Source organism: Homalodisca vitripennis, chromosome 2 (genome assembly GCF_021130785.1).
Source record: "Homalodisca vitripennis isolate AUS2020 chromosome 2, UT_GWSS_2.1, whole genome shotgun sequence".
In the NCBI taxonomy this organism is placed as follows: Eukaryota; Metazoa; Arthropoda; class Insecta; order Hemiptera; family Cicadellidae; genus Homalodisca; species Homalodisca vitripennis.
In genome coordinates, this window is record NC_060208.1 from 12889684 (window position 1) to 12905126 (window position 15443).

Below are 15443 nucleotides of genomic sequence, written 5' to 3' on the forward strand. Positions count from 1 at the left end.
CCTTAAAATTGTCATCCCTTGTCCCATTGTCTTACAGTAGATACCTTGAAGATATTTTCACAGAAATGTATGTATATAAATGAGGACGTTCTACAAACTCTATTTATCGTAATTGCTATGTCCTACCACCTTTATGAATGAGTTTATTCAAAAAGACTTTTTGTTATACATTATAGTCTTACAAATCAGTAAGAAGAGAGTTAGTAAATATAGACTATATATTACTGAGATATATGTACTAACTAAATTAATCATATTTATAAGATTAATAGACTTTAGTATCCACACAAAAGAAAATACTCCGTGTATTAAACGTGTTAGTTGGTTGGGGAACTTTAAGGTCTGAATTGTTCTTTTCTTCCACTCATTTATATAATATGTTGCAAATAATTATTTTTGTAAATCATTTACAAAATAAAAGTGTAAATAATAAATTGTGTTATTATTAATAAAGACGCTTCGTAAAATACTATTAAACTGTATAACTACCAATTGCAACAGACTAGTACACAGTATTTACTGCACTACTGAAGCTTTCTTTAGTATCCCACTGTAGCCTGTGCTAGTGTGATGTGTGATTGTGATCCTCGTACTTGTGATTTCTACTCGGGACTTGCATCCTGTGCAGTGGCAACGCCTGGACTGGACTCCAAGCAGCTTTTGGATGTGTTTGAACCCTTTTCTTCCCCTTATTTACTTCTGCTCTTTATTTTTGTATGTACTCGTATTTTTACATCCACAACCTGACGAAGAGGATAGCTTTCAACCCTCGAAACGTTGTGTCATACTTTTTATAACCTGTATTGACAAAAAATGTCCGAAATCCTATTATACTATCTTATGCTGTTAAGTATTAAATGGTTCGTACATATATTATTCAAAACAAAGCCACAACTCAATTTAACTCTCATTTAATTCTTGTATTTAAAACAAGAAATACATTTTTTATGATTTCCTATGTATGAATACTCACTGAGCAGAGTTGGAGGTTTTGTAAAAAAGTGTATTTCCATTAAAAAACCTGTCCCTCGGGTTTTTAAACCTGTGTTTGAAGAAGCTTTTGCTTGAAAGCTTAAACTAATTTAGAGACATCCTGTGTTCTGAAGCTAAATCTCACTTCAAAAGGATGTCACTTGAGGACGGAACTACATCTCTTTTGTTGCAACGGAAAAGTTATATTTTGTTTTCTCATTTTGACAGTTCCTTAAGCCAAAATAATACGCTAATAAAATTAAACACCTGCGGTATTGATTTGGATGAATTTCCTATACAAAAAAACTTTTGGTTCTTGGAAGTCCTTTAGGTTTTTCAAGATTTAAAAGTCAGTGATCGCAAATATTGATTGTGTTGAAAGATTCGCTTACCGTGTAATTTAGGAGATTGGGTGGACATACGATCGGTAGCAAAATAAAATTAGAGGTTTCATGATTCTGTAACTGAAACATGATATAATATTCCTAACTATGATCTGCAATAAAAAAGTCTGATTTTATAAACTCTGTAAAGAAATTATTTTATCAACGTTAAGAGCCGGCTGTAACGTAACAACGTTGCAACAAGTTAACCCTAGTTATTCTTAGAACACTTTGATTTTGCTGATGCCCATATAATAGTTTTACAGAATTGGTCTCAATGCGAATTAATTGTAATTAATATTAGTTAAAATATCCTTAGGAAGTACAATTCCAACCAATGATCCTCTCTACTGATTTCTTCCTCAGAATAGGCCAGTCAACCCTGGAACTAAGCACACCGTATGTGGGTCACCAGCTGCCGGTATACGAGCTCACTTTAAAGGGTTGTAAACGTCCCACATAACTCAAGGGATAACGGAAACCCTCTCAGAGTTACAAGTGTTTCCACATTTGCAGCTATTTTCTGAATAATTCATTTCCGCCTTTGAGTGGTAAGTGATACAAATTGTATTACTTCTACGTCGCGAGGAGGTATTTGTACATTTATCCGGTTTTAATAAATTCGCCAAATGTGTTACAAGATTATTTCAGAAAAATATTTTCTTATGTCGACCTATTTGTAAAATTTTATGCTCAGCTGTCATAATTTGCATGCAAAAATCCTTTTAGCAACATTAAAATTTAATTTAACTAGTTTAAGTATTGTGATATTTGTGAATCGTTATATGAATTGCTAAGACTTATGTACCTGAAAATGATAAATATTTTCATGGTATACGTTATATAGTGATGTAACAGTAACAGTATCATTGTAACAGTTAATAGCGTAAACTAATTTCAAAAAAACTTTATATATGGAAGCATTTCGCTCGGAAATTATATCACTCCACTGCTGACACCGAATTATTATACATATAAGAAGAGGGGAAGGGAATGAAAAAATTTACTGATGAAAATGTAGAAAAATGATGTATTTCACAGTTTAATTAAATCCTTTATTTAAAAAAGTTGTTATAGGAAAGAGAAGGAAGGATGTGTCGGTAATGTGTTGTCCAACTGCAGTGTATGTGATCATCTGTGTTCATGATTCAGATACTGCAAATAAAGCCGTAAAATAACGAAAAGTATTTCATTGTAAATGACGTGGAGGGGATTAATAGAGAACAATTAAAGGTGTAAAGAATATAGAAATATATTGTCGAGTCACAGCAGTGTTGGCTCTGCGTCCAGTCCAGCATTTGCGAAGGACTTTCTTGTAAAACTAATGACTGAAGCCTTTTTGTAGCAGAAAATCGTCAGGAACGTGTTAGTCGAGATTTCCAACTGAATGAGTCAAATAAGCTCGTGAAATAGACTCACGGAACAGATAACTGCGGCAAAGGACAGGCATGAAGCGTTACTTGAGGAAGGATACATCGAGATCGGCGGACTTACCGTTCCTCTTAATGAAGACGTCATTACTCTGGTAAAGGACATTGGTACTACCTCTGGAGTATCAGCGAGACAGACGTCTCTTCTGTCTATTCGGTGCCTTCATTCCAGAGCAACGGAACTCCATCACTGGTGGTAGAAGAATATCGACACGGTGCAATATCCTCAGGAAGTACGGGGAGAAGAAAGGACCTGTGACGTCAGTAAAAGCGTGTTGTCAGCAGCGGATGTTCATCTCCGGAAATTGAGGTATATTTGGCCAATTTAAAAATAACTAAGAAGATATTGGGTATTCTTACACCGGTTCCCAGAACAGGACGTCCTTTGTGCTAAGAAGCTAAGGGAAATTTATAAAACCCGTTATGATGACCTTATAATTCTCATAAGACTATCTCCTGTCTCCTAACAAGGGTTTAATTCAAGTTAGTTTAAGTTTAATTCGAATTAAAATTTATGACTTACAAGAATTGTGTGATTCTTTGTTCCTCTCTATATGCTTTTTATTTAAATTTATTAACTAGATTAACACGTCTCTGTACGCCTAATAATGAAGAGTAGGGTCATGTTTATTTGATAAAGATATAATATTAGACTACATGTTATTGGAGTGAAACAATAAGACATTTTGGTGGTACAAAAGGATTGAGCTTATCCCAGATTTCAGGTTACAACTTGTTTGTTCGTCATGGTCTATGACAAATTATTACAGAATTATTTCGAGAATTATATTATTGAATTAAATAATATAATAAATGTTATTAAAATAAGTATTATTATAATACTACAATATTTTTATCACATTTTAATTTTATAACTTTTCTGAACTAAGTGACAAATAAATATTGCTAACATTATTACAGTTCGCTGGATTGGTGGGTAATTTTATTCAAGAGGTTTTAAATTGAAACTGTTGAAGCAAAATATGTAACTCCAAAAAGTAATTGTAGGGCAATTCTGTATTCTTCTGGTTAAAGCTCATTTTTGTTTGTTGGACTTAGTAAGTTGTCTGAAATGTTTGTTACATTTATCACGATATCGTTTTACTATCCTTATTAGTTTTAAAATGCTAACTAAAATGTTTAATGCTTAATTTTTTCAATCAGCCGTTACTGAAATGAGTTTAAATGTTATTTAGTGAGCATATGGAATTAAAGTGAAATTCAATATACTTTAAATCAATTCTCAATAATTGTTTACAAGGACTAAATAAGTGAAAGAATTTACGAGACAATATTTAGTCATTCCTGTTAGAACGTTCAGATTCTTCCTGGAACTTTGCATAGGTCGGAATGTAAAAGGCGATTCCCAGAACCATTCACGGAAATATTTTAGAAATATTCCGAACGCCGAGATCTGGGCGCAGTCGCCCGCCGTGTGGGGTGGGATGTGATGGGCTGGGGAGGGTGGGGAGGGTGTGCGCCCTCAGTTAGGCGGAGTACAGCAGACTGAGTGGTGCCCGGACAACGGGGCGCGTGATATACCAGTATGTACCACATAAATAAGTGAAGTGCAACCGAGCATCATGTTCTGGGTATGGAAGAAGTCCCGCCTCACGGACACAGCTGTCGCCTTCTTCAACTCTATCAATAACAACCATACTGGAGCCTCCGCAGGTACGAACACAACGTTCTCATTAAAAATATCTTTTCCGTAATTGGTATAGGGGGTTTCTAATGAGATAATTGTTCAAACCTTTAAAAATGTCTCATTCAGTCAAATTTAGCAAAAATTAAATACCAGTTCATTATTTGCTGAAGAAACGTTAAAAAGATCATTGTATGATCTTGATAGTTTTATGTTAAATTAAATAGGTATCACGGTATGTAACTACAGCGAGTTTAATTTCCAAGGCATTATTCAAAAAACAGTCGGTAACCCCTGAGCGTAGATCGTCCTTCATTTCGCTTGCGGGTTCTAAGTAAAGTTGTATCGTTTTCACAACTATTATTCTGACAATTAGATTACTCATTTTGAAAATAATATAATTAATTGCATTAATCCACAAAAATAAATATGATCCATATAACCACGTCTATTTTACAGTATAAATTAACTTAAAAACATCGCTGACTAGTTTTATACACTAATAACATTTCTTAGGCTGAAATTTTTGTAATAAATTCTTCTACTTAAATCAAGCTGGTAATCACCTCGTGGCTAAGAGACACGAATACAATCTACTCTTGAAATATAGTATTTAAATGGGTAGTTCATTCTGTAAATTCCAGTAAATTCATTCTGGTGTCATTGGCATAAAGGCCACAGGATCTCATTAGTGTAATGATGCTGAAATCTGGTGTAATTATAGCATGATTACACTCAGTAATGGCTAATCATTATACTTTCATATCATTACCTTTCATTATCATTTCGGCTTGTTAGGTTTACAGCCTAATGACATCTGGGTATTGCACCATTAATTACGTTACGTATCAAACCTGTTGTGGCTTTTTCCCGCCCACAAACCATTTACACGTATAAATGTCACATAGACGAGCTCGTTATTTTTCTCTCTTGCTCTGGTTAAAACTCATTCCGTTTCAAACTGGAACTAGAAACCGTTTGAACCATCCAATAGACTTCTTCGTGCTGCTGAAAATTTGTATCGGTTAAAATGTGTTTAGGTAGTAGTTCGTGATGAATCATCTGGGCAAAGTTCATAGCAGTAAAATAACTTACACACTTCCAATTTCCGACCGTTCTACCTCTGGGAGGGGGAATAGGTTGACTTCTTGGTTGAACCTATTGATATATTACTATATTGTTTTACAATCTACACCACTCACTCCCCACAGAACTACTTTTTTCAAGTAAGGTACTTGACTTTGCGTGTAGGGTTAAATACGCAAACCAGAATTAATTGACTGTGAACATTGTTACGTAGGTCAAACCGGAAGAACGCTTAAACCCCGTTTTAAAGAGCACATTTTAGCCCTTATTAAAACTTACAGACAGTCTAAATTCACGGAGCATCTGAATAATTAAATAATTATTCTAAATAATTTCCAATGGCGCAGTGTAGCGGGCACAACGGTTAATACAAGATAACCGGATTCAGTCAACGCTTGGTTGGTGACCGCTGAGCGATCCTGTCCTTGCAAGCAGCCCGCCTGTCCGGCCATTAGTGGTGGTTCGGAAGTCACCTTTAAGCCGTTGGTCCTTAGGTTAAGTGTTAGAGAGGGCTTCTTAGCCCTGACTTGGCCTGGTAAAATAAGACATCTTTACTTAACTTTTACTTTAATTATAACCATTCTTATACAATAAAGCAGATAATATGAAAGTATTACATCATTGCCACAAAGGAAAAAGATTAAATACTTTACAGGACACACACACACACACACACACACACACACACACACACACACACATTATAAAGATCATTGCACAAGTAAGAACAGTATTTAAAATTAAAGAATTTGCGATAGGAACCATCCCATTTTTAAGAGAACCTCAATAATAGGAATACAAACAATGCGGTCGACTCGAGCGAGATATATCAGATAACGAAGAAATCGAATTGAACATGTACGAGAACAAACCAACCTGTCCGTGCACGACGCTCAACTCTGCCGTACAGTCAAGGATTTATCCATAGTTCAACCATTTTTATTTTGGCGACCCGCCCAGGCAAATTTTTTATTAATTGATTTTATATCATCAGTTTGCGCGTGTGTGTAGGCCCACGCAGTTTTTTTTACTTATTTGGATGGGCTTTTGAAAATGCCGTATAAGTATAAGTATAAATTGGATTTCTTAAGCTGTGAGTACACAATATAAGTAATATTTAGCGATATATGGATGTTCGCTAGGATGTAATAGATATAATGAGTTTTTATTCCCTGTGTACATTCTCAAAATAATATTTCTAATGAAAAGAAAACAGTAGATATTTATATAAATTATTTAGTAGTTTTATACAACATACATATATTCAACAAAGTGTTTGTTTTTAGTTTACCATTTAATGTTTTGTCATTGACTGCTTTAAATATTTTAATTTTACGTTTTTTCAACTTTATCCGTTTCTTTATTTATAGCTTTCCTTATTAATATACGTCACTGATAGTAAAGAAATAGCACTGAGTCGTCCCATACCAAAACTCGCCTTCTTCAAACCAACATATTTGTATATTAACACGTTTAATATTTTGTACAGTGAAAAGGTGAACCCAACTAACCTCTCAAAATTAAGTTTAAATACGCATTTATTTTATTCATACATGAAACTCCAATGTACTGATACTTCGTCCTTCAATGGTGATAGAAGTGAGGTCCTCGTCCTCAACAACCTCATCATTCTTCAAAGGTTCGCTTATCTTGTCTGGCAAAAACCTTATTAACATGTACGTTCTTTAACATTTCATCTCTCTTCATAACTGACCTAGGATCGTTCTTGACAGACTGGTACCATACTTTACCTCTGATCATATTATGATTAATTTATTCTTATCTAGATTTTGCGGGCTGCCTTCCTCTTCCAGCCTTTTCCATTTTCTGCAGAGGATACAATTATTCATCACAAAACGTCTATAAAATAAAGAAACACTATCTTTTGATAATTGAAATCTGAAGAGTAAAAAACGAATAGTTAATACTTGTACTGTGACTGTGACACTCGCAATGGCTGCCGGCAGGTTACACACATGACGTAGCTGCTGAGGTGTGCTTGGTTTTGCTTGATACTGGATTTTGTGTGCTCCTTTTAACAGGTAAAGGTCAGAGACAGCATGATAAATATGGGGGTTAACTCAAGAAGTCCAGTATTGGTCTACAGTTATCTCTGTTCAAGGAAATAATGCATAAGACGAGTTTTGTCATCGGGGATCTCATGTTTAAATACACCTGGAATCATTTTTCTCTGGGGATTTCCTGGAAATCCCTCACCGTAAATCTTGGTGAATTTTTAATGAGCCTTGCCCCGATACATTTACTGAATTTATATGGGTGGAAAATACATTTACGAATGGGTGACCCATTCGTAACAGCTTTCATAACCACTTCTCGTCCATGTAATTTACGTTTTATGGACATCCTTGACACAACTACGAGCTCTAATTTCGTACAGACATTCCCAAGTTTATCTGTATTTAGCCTAACTTCTTTCTTAATGGGTTCCTGAACCATTGCTCTATAAAACACAGCCACACACTGGTTTTACTACATAACCTCTAATCTCCCATTTTTCAATCAATTAGTGAAAGTTAGTTCCCTTCAGACATTGTTCATCTATTCGTTTTAATATTCCGTTTATCACTAATAGTGTATCATCCGGCGTTTCTCAGACAAACTTAAGAGGCACTAATAAAGAGAAATTGATGAAAAGCTTAGAACCACTAATATCAGTATGAGCTTCTACTATGACTCGGTTAAGTTTCGAAATTTGTGCAGTCTAATCTAAAGAATACGACATTAGAATTCAACTATTACAACGCATGTGCTCAAGAGTATTCTGAACAAAACCTTCAGTAGAATTGATAGTGCCTATATTATCACTCGGAATGTATGTTTATTTTTATGTTATAATATGTTTTTAAAAAGGTTAAACTTCTTTAGCTGATTTAATAATAAGGGTTTATTGTGGTATTTAGTTGGAACTCAATATATACTGACAAAGCGCTTCTGCGTAAGCTTCCTTTGTTCTTGTTCCTGGTATAAGTTCAATGCCTTACTGTTCTTAGATGCTCTTTCTAGTGGTTTTTACATGACGAGTTTGGCGGTATCTGTTTTACCAACACCAACAAACTGTAGGATACATGCTTTATTAAAAATATGTATTTTCTTTCTACATAATGTAGTTTTTTATCGCTTTATACAATAACTGCAATTATTAATCGTACTTAATATCTTGATGTGACATCCCGTATCTGCCATTTTTATAACTTTAATTACATAAAAATGTATAAAATATTAAGTTGCTTTAAATAAATACGGCTTTACATAATAATAGTTACGTGTTTCTTATGTTGAAGTCATTAACCACAAGTTTGGAGAACATTATTTAGAATCAAAGATGCCTAAAACATAGAAAAACATTATTTTGATTTTTAAAGGTTGGAATAACCACACAGGTATTTCAAATGTATGTATAAAACAAAACAGTGTTTAGAGTAATTCAATTAAATAAATAACACTGTTGGCGAAAATTTGCTGGGAAGGCCAATTAAAATGTAAAAAAGGTGGCAGCTCCTTGAAATAAATACATACAGTTATTATTGGTTTAATGATAGTAATTATTTTAGTACAATAAAGAATTAAATATTAATTTAAATTACTATTAATATCCACATGTACCTTTGTATATGTACATTTTGAAGCAGAATTAAAGGTAGTTAATTATTGCTTATTGTGTATAAAAATTAAATCTCTCTACCATAATTGTAAATTATTTTAAAATATCGATAGTAGTGTTGTTATAATTTACTTTGCAGTGTTTACATTTATAGTTATAATACACAGTCATAGCCATGTGGTTAAAACAAAATCTATCATAAATCTTTACGTCTGTGCTATTAAAGCCATACTTGAGTATGAATGCTGTACACAATGTAAAGCCCAATATTACTCTGACATTATTTAATTTTCCATGACATTACAACAGCTATTTGAGTAATTTGATCCTCTCAATATGTAACAGATTCCAGAAATACAAATAAATTACACTTTTACTAAAATATTGAGAAGAAAAATTGCTTACTATGGGTAAATTTTTATTAACAAATAAAATGTACATTTATACATTTTTTCTTTTTTGCTTAATATTTACAAAATATAAACTCAGGAGATTGTTTGCCACCTTCGGATATTAACGAAAATATGAATATACTGTTTAAGTAATTTTGATAATTCCACATAACAGGGCCTACACTCGTTATTCGATTGCTATTATCGAACAACTCGATATACTATCTAACTTCGATATGTGAAAATCGTACACAATAAGAGTTATAATAAATTACCGTAACAAGATGAATCTCGTACAATACAATTTAAAAGCATAAATTTAACAATAACGTCACAAAACAATAAAGCAAACTATGGCCAAGACTTAGATATCAAAGGAACCTTACAATATTTATAACTTGCTCAGCTTGAATGGTTTATGCTTGGTATGGTGAGTAACCGCTTTTGTAAAACGGAGGAAAAAATTCTCCCCATGTGTTACCAAGAGCCAAACTCACATTTTTGAAGCCACTTAAACAAATCTTGTCACTTGTGAGAAATATTTTCTTCATATTCATCGCCATTTTCAAAATATTACTTACTTATTGTTGTTTATTATTTACATAAAAATTACTATAACTCATAAGTTAAAATCATATGCTGAGTTAAATAAATTTTAATATCGAATTATACCTTCGGATAAAAAAATCTAAACTTTCGATAATAGCAATCGAGTAACGAGTGTAGGCCGCTTATTAAAGTCTACCCCACACGTTATTATCTTTTGTAAACATACATGAAACGTAATCGCCTAGTACAGTAGCTCTCGACATTAAGAGCAAGCTGGGAGGCGTCAATTTATTAGAGTAGTAAGAAAGTATTAGGAAACACGGATTGCAAGCGAAACGTGCAATGCTTATGTCTCAGTTTGTGCATTGTTTAATTCTTGGTGTTTGCTTGCTTTGTTAGTAGTGTGCTGCAGTTTGTTAGAAAAGTAAGCATAAAAAGTGAGACAGAAATGTGATATGATGTTTTAGTAGATTTAAAAATGACAAAATTACTACAAGACTGTATAATCATGATTATGTAAAATAAGGATTCATTTTCATTTACAAAAACTGTAGTTATTTACCTCAGTGCGTTATTTGCAATTTTGTTTTAAGTAATTCTGCCATTCGGCTTAGACGTTTGAAACCCTACCCTACTAGTTGTTTTCGAATGGAAAACGAGAAAGCTGTTGAAGATACGTCTACCGCTGAAACTCATCGACGAATTCAAAGACCCTGAATCGCGGCATTTGATATAACTAAAAAACTTCATTGGACAGTATTTAGAAGATGATTGGACAGAGAGTTGGCAATTTAAGTTGGCAAGAAATCAATTTACACTCGATATGGATGTACGTCCTGACCGCATTCAGGAATAGGCAATCGACATAAAAATGTGGTTTTCAAGCATTACTGGAATTTTATAATATGGATGTTGAAGATTTTTAGTTCAGTTATCTTCCTGCTTACTCTTACGTTGCTTTGCAATTTGTAAATTTGTTAGTGTAATTTTCATCCACACACACTCTGCGAGTCTGGATTTTTAACATTGGTTTATCTAAAGTCCAAATATCGAGTAAGACTGGGCCTCAACGTTACCTGTTTCCTTATTCACAGTACAACTAGATATTTACAAAAGTATAAAAAAAGGAGAGAGTATAAACTTTTAACTTCTCGTTAAGTTAAGTTTACAGCGTAATTAAATAAATTTGTAGATTTTATATATTAAAAAACAAACAAAAAACAGTTGTGTGGTTCACTGATTATTAACACCCTTGCTAGTGGTATTAAGTTTAGGTTATTGAAAAACATATATTTGAGGCAATATCACAGGTTTTGTCACATAAGTATCCAATGTTAAATTTTTATACGCCCAAGTCTAACCTATAGGCTACCCTAACTGCAAATTGAAAGTTTACTGATGTACTGACCACATGAGTTGATTATGGTAGAGGGGAGGCGTCAGTGTAGTAAGAGATGCAGAAAACCTAAAAGGTTGAGAACCTCTGACCAAAGTATAATTTTATTAAAACACTTTCAATAGAGAACACTGTTTGTTTTATGTAATGTTTTTAGCAAGATCTATAAAACACAGTGATAATGAAACAGTTTTAAATTTAAATTTACTCAAATTGTATCGAACTACAGCTTTGAACTGCTTCCACCAAACATAAATAGGTAGCCATTATCGCTAAAGTAGGACAGTTTGCGATATTTTGGAATTTACTTTGTGAGAAGTTACCAATGATGAGGTAATTAGTGAAAGTTAGGGAAATTACAGTTGTATTGATGTAACCCATACCTGCATCTACTTACTCATATACAATATTCTAACTGTAGTATTATTTAAGTTTAAAAAACAGTGTTCTTGGAGCATTGAAATCTATAATACGTAAATATATGATAAATAAACTTTTGTTTGCGCTAGCTATCACTACTTGATAAGATAGCTAGTATTATTCCATCATAATATTGTAAATACATTAACAGCATTCTTGGAATAAAAATTATTCTTATTCTTATTCTTATATGACAAAATTTATATACGAACTAAATAATAAATTTAACTTCTCTATAAAATTACATAAAATATATTTAATTAAATAACTCCAAACGAATTCAGTTTTAGACCAACGTTGAGGAACCATAAGTAGAAATCGCTAATTTTCGTATTAAACACATTTACGATGTAATACATTGGTGACCGCTGAGCGATCCTGCCCTTGCAACCAACTCGCCTGTCCTGCCATTGGTGGTGGTTCGGAAGTCACCTTTAAGCCGTTGGTCCCTATGTTGTGTAGGAGAGGGCTTCTTTAACTTTAACTTTGCCTGGTAAAGTACTTTAATTTGCTCGTTTAGTTACAGCAAATATATCATACCATATTGGTAAAGAAAATGAATTTCTAGTTCTTTAAATGTAGCCATTTAAAAATTTCTTCGTTTAGTAAAATTAACAAAAAAGGCAATCGGTTTCAATTCGTCACTGGTACCATCAATGTTACACGTTAGATAATAGTAATTTTTATAATTATATTTATCATAGTACGATGATCGACATTTATTCGTGTAAATACAAAGTACCGAGAACTGAGGGGCAAGTTGCGTATTTAACTTGCGTATAAACTTTCTTAAACTCTCCAACTGGCCGATTATATTAACTTCTGTAATACCGAGACCATACTGGACGATTTTAAAGAGGTTTTCAAAAATGTTATAACACGTACATGCTTTATGCAAAGCTAAATTTGAATATATATATAAATGTATTTACATATAAATATACATGTACAAGAAAGTAGCACATTAACTAACAATTCAATGGTTTTTTGTTAGGACAGTAGAAAATATTGCAGACGATCAAAAGTTTAATACATTTCGACTCGTTCTATTTTGCGTCTTGTTGCTTTAAAAAAATATGTACATATAAATATTGAAAACTTAATTTGACCCAAAAGTGTTAACTTCTGTCTGTTTAAATGCACTTTCTAAGATATTTCAAGTTTCATAATTATTATAGTTTTTACTTTTTCCCGAGGAAGAAAATATATCTTAAGACTGAAAAGTTACTGTGATGAAAAAGAGTAAGTCCCGGCAGTTTAAATGAACTTATTATCTATTTTACTAACGGTCCCATAGTTCACGTTCCCATCAAAACAATATAGCCTATATGTTGGTTTTTAAGATCTACAACTTTTTATCTACCTCCGGTATAAGATATTTCAAGAAACATACTTAGAGTTTGCTCTTTAGTCCAAATGAAGCAAATATATCGTACGAATAAAATGTTACTGCTGTCAGTTCCGGGCGATTAAATTCTCTCTCGTTTTCGTGTTTTAAGGAATTGCCTGAATTTATGTTGTTGCACTGACAAAAAATAAATAATAATTTTAGATTTGGGAACCAATTATAATAAAAAGAAGTTCTACTAAAAGAAGTTCTAGGTATAAAATCATCTACTTCCGTTACTTGTCTTCTGCTTCCGGTTTAAGGGGAAGAGAGTGCCATCCCTTAAGCTGCAGTAAAGTGCAATACACAATGCCAAGGGAGCCAACTATTTTCGTACCTCACATGCAAACATTCACAGCTTTGATCATTAAGGAGGGTTTATAACAGCGTTTAAACAGTACTTCTTACACATTAGCTGGTTCATTCGTCACTGATGCAATATAAAGTAAAAATTTGATAGAAACTCGGTCTTTACATTGTGCATTACTCTACGGATTAAGGACTGTATTTCTAATATTTTATTAAATTTAAATTTTAAAAATTTGCTATCCCTCTTTGATAAACTGTAGCTGAAAGTGTCAACAGCTGTTAAGTGTTCACTCAGGATTACGTTTCGTAAATATTTTAATTATTTTTTCCGAATTCTTAATTATTCTCGGGAAACATTCTCTCATTATAAACCTTTCCTCGGACTTTACCAAGAATTAGCCGAATTGGACCAGCCATTCCCGAGATTAGTGCTTAGCAACATATTTTGCGATTCAATTTTATATATTATATAAAAACGCAGTAATTCAACAAGGCTGTATAAAGTTAAAATAGAAAAAACATAAACAATAAATAGAGAGTTTCAGATTTAAATTGTTTTTACTCATGGAGGAGCACTCCTTGAACAGCATGGAAACCAGGAAAGTTGAATGAAAGATTAGTATAAAATCGCATAAGTTATTGAATTATTTTCTTATCTAAAAAATACATTATAGATTAATTAATTAGATATAATTTGACAAAAGGATTGAGTTTTTCATAAAAAATAAATAATCAAAATCAGTTGTAGATATTGTATTCAACTTAATAATTTATGTTTTATTCGTTTCTTACGGTGTAATTGTATTAATATATAGTTAACGTAATTACAAATTTAATTTTCTTCCTCTTACTACATAAACAGTTTATACATATTTTTTAGTAAGAGCAAAATTATGAAAAAGTAAACTGAAATGGATTCTTTGAATTCGAAATACATATTGTACAAATAAAATCTACAAAAGTGTTAAAAGGTGTATTACTGTTTACTTTTATCAAATCCTTTGCGAGGCTACATTTATAATTAGAGAATTAATTTTCTGCTTCCCCACATATAAGAAATTTATGAATAGATCAATGCTATTAAATTATAAATATCTGGAGCAATATGTAAAAGATGAATTACCAAACGAATAATTCTTAGACAAGAGATAGTAAAACTAAGAATTAATTATTTAAGTAGTATTTAACTTACATAATTTAAAGATTAATAGAATCAAAATTTTATATTTTCCGAACCACATCACTCTGAACTGCTTGGATCGTAGCGGCGACAGAGCCCCTTCGCATGCGACCTGCACTTTTAGAAGGAATCCCGATATCATGAAGATCTCCATCAACAAATATCTTCAGGTGTACGTCTACGTCACCAGAACCAACATTCTCTGATTGGTGTTTGTTATAACTCATCAATATGATTTCCGGTTGTTAAGGTATCCTTTAATCTTAATTTTTTGTAAGACCATGCACGTGGATGTTTACCAACAGGAAGATGATAGTCCAGGTTGAAGATATCCGATGATTATTGGAAGATCATGATCAGATTAGTAAGTGGAATATGAGATAGTGGATATTTATCCATAGACGGTCAAATCAGGAGTTCAAAAAAGGTGGTGAATTGAAGTAACAGAATGTCAAAATAATTGTAGATTCAAAATCGTATATAATTTAAAACAGTATTTCCAATATTTTGACATCAAATTGGGCTCCACCAGTAAAAACTCTTATCAGTGGGGTCACATTGTAACTAGTACGTATAACATTTCTTAAAGGTACTTTTGTTAGAAAAAGATAGCAGTTTCCATAGCAATTACAATAGTATTGGGTGCCACTATGTGGGCATTCACAAGAATGG

General features: G+C 32.7%; 1 protein-coding gene across 1 annotated transcript in view; it reads left to right on the plus strand.

Moving 5' to 3' along the window:
- Positions 1-4290: 4290 nt before the first annotated feature.
- LOC124355540 overlaps positions 4291-15443 on the plus strand; it is a 45083-nt gene continuing 33930 nt past the window's right edge. Inside the window, exon 1 of the mRNA XM_046806704.1 lies at positions 4291-4459. Coding sequence (XP_046662660.1) covers positions 4369-4459 — 91 coding nt within the window. The 5' untranslated portion in view covers positions 4291-4368. The remainder of the gene's footprint in view (positions 4460-15443) is intronic.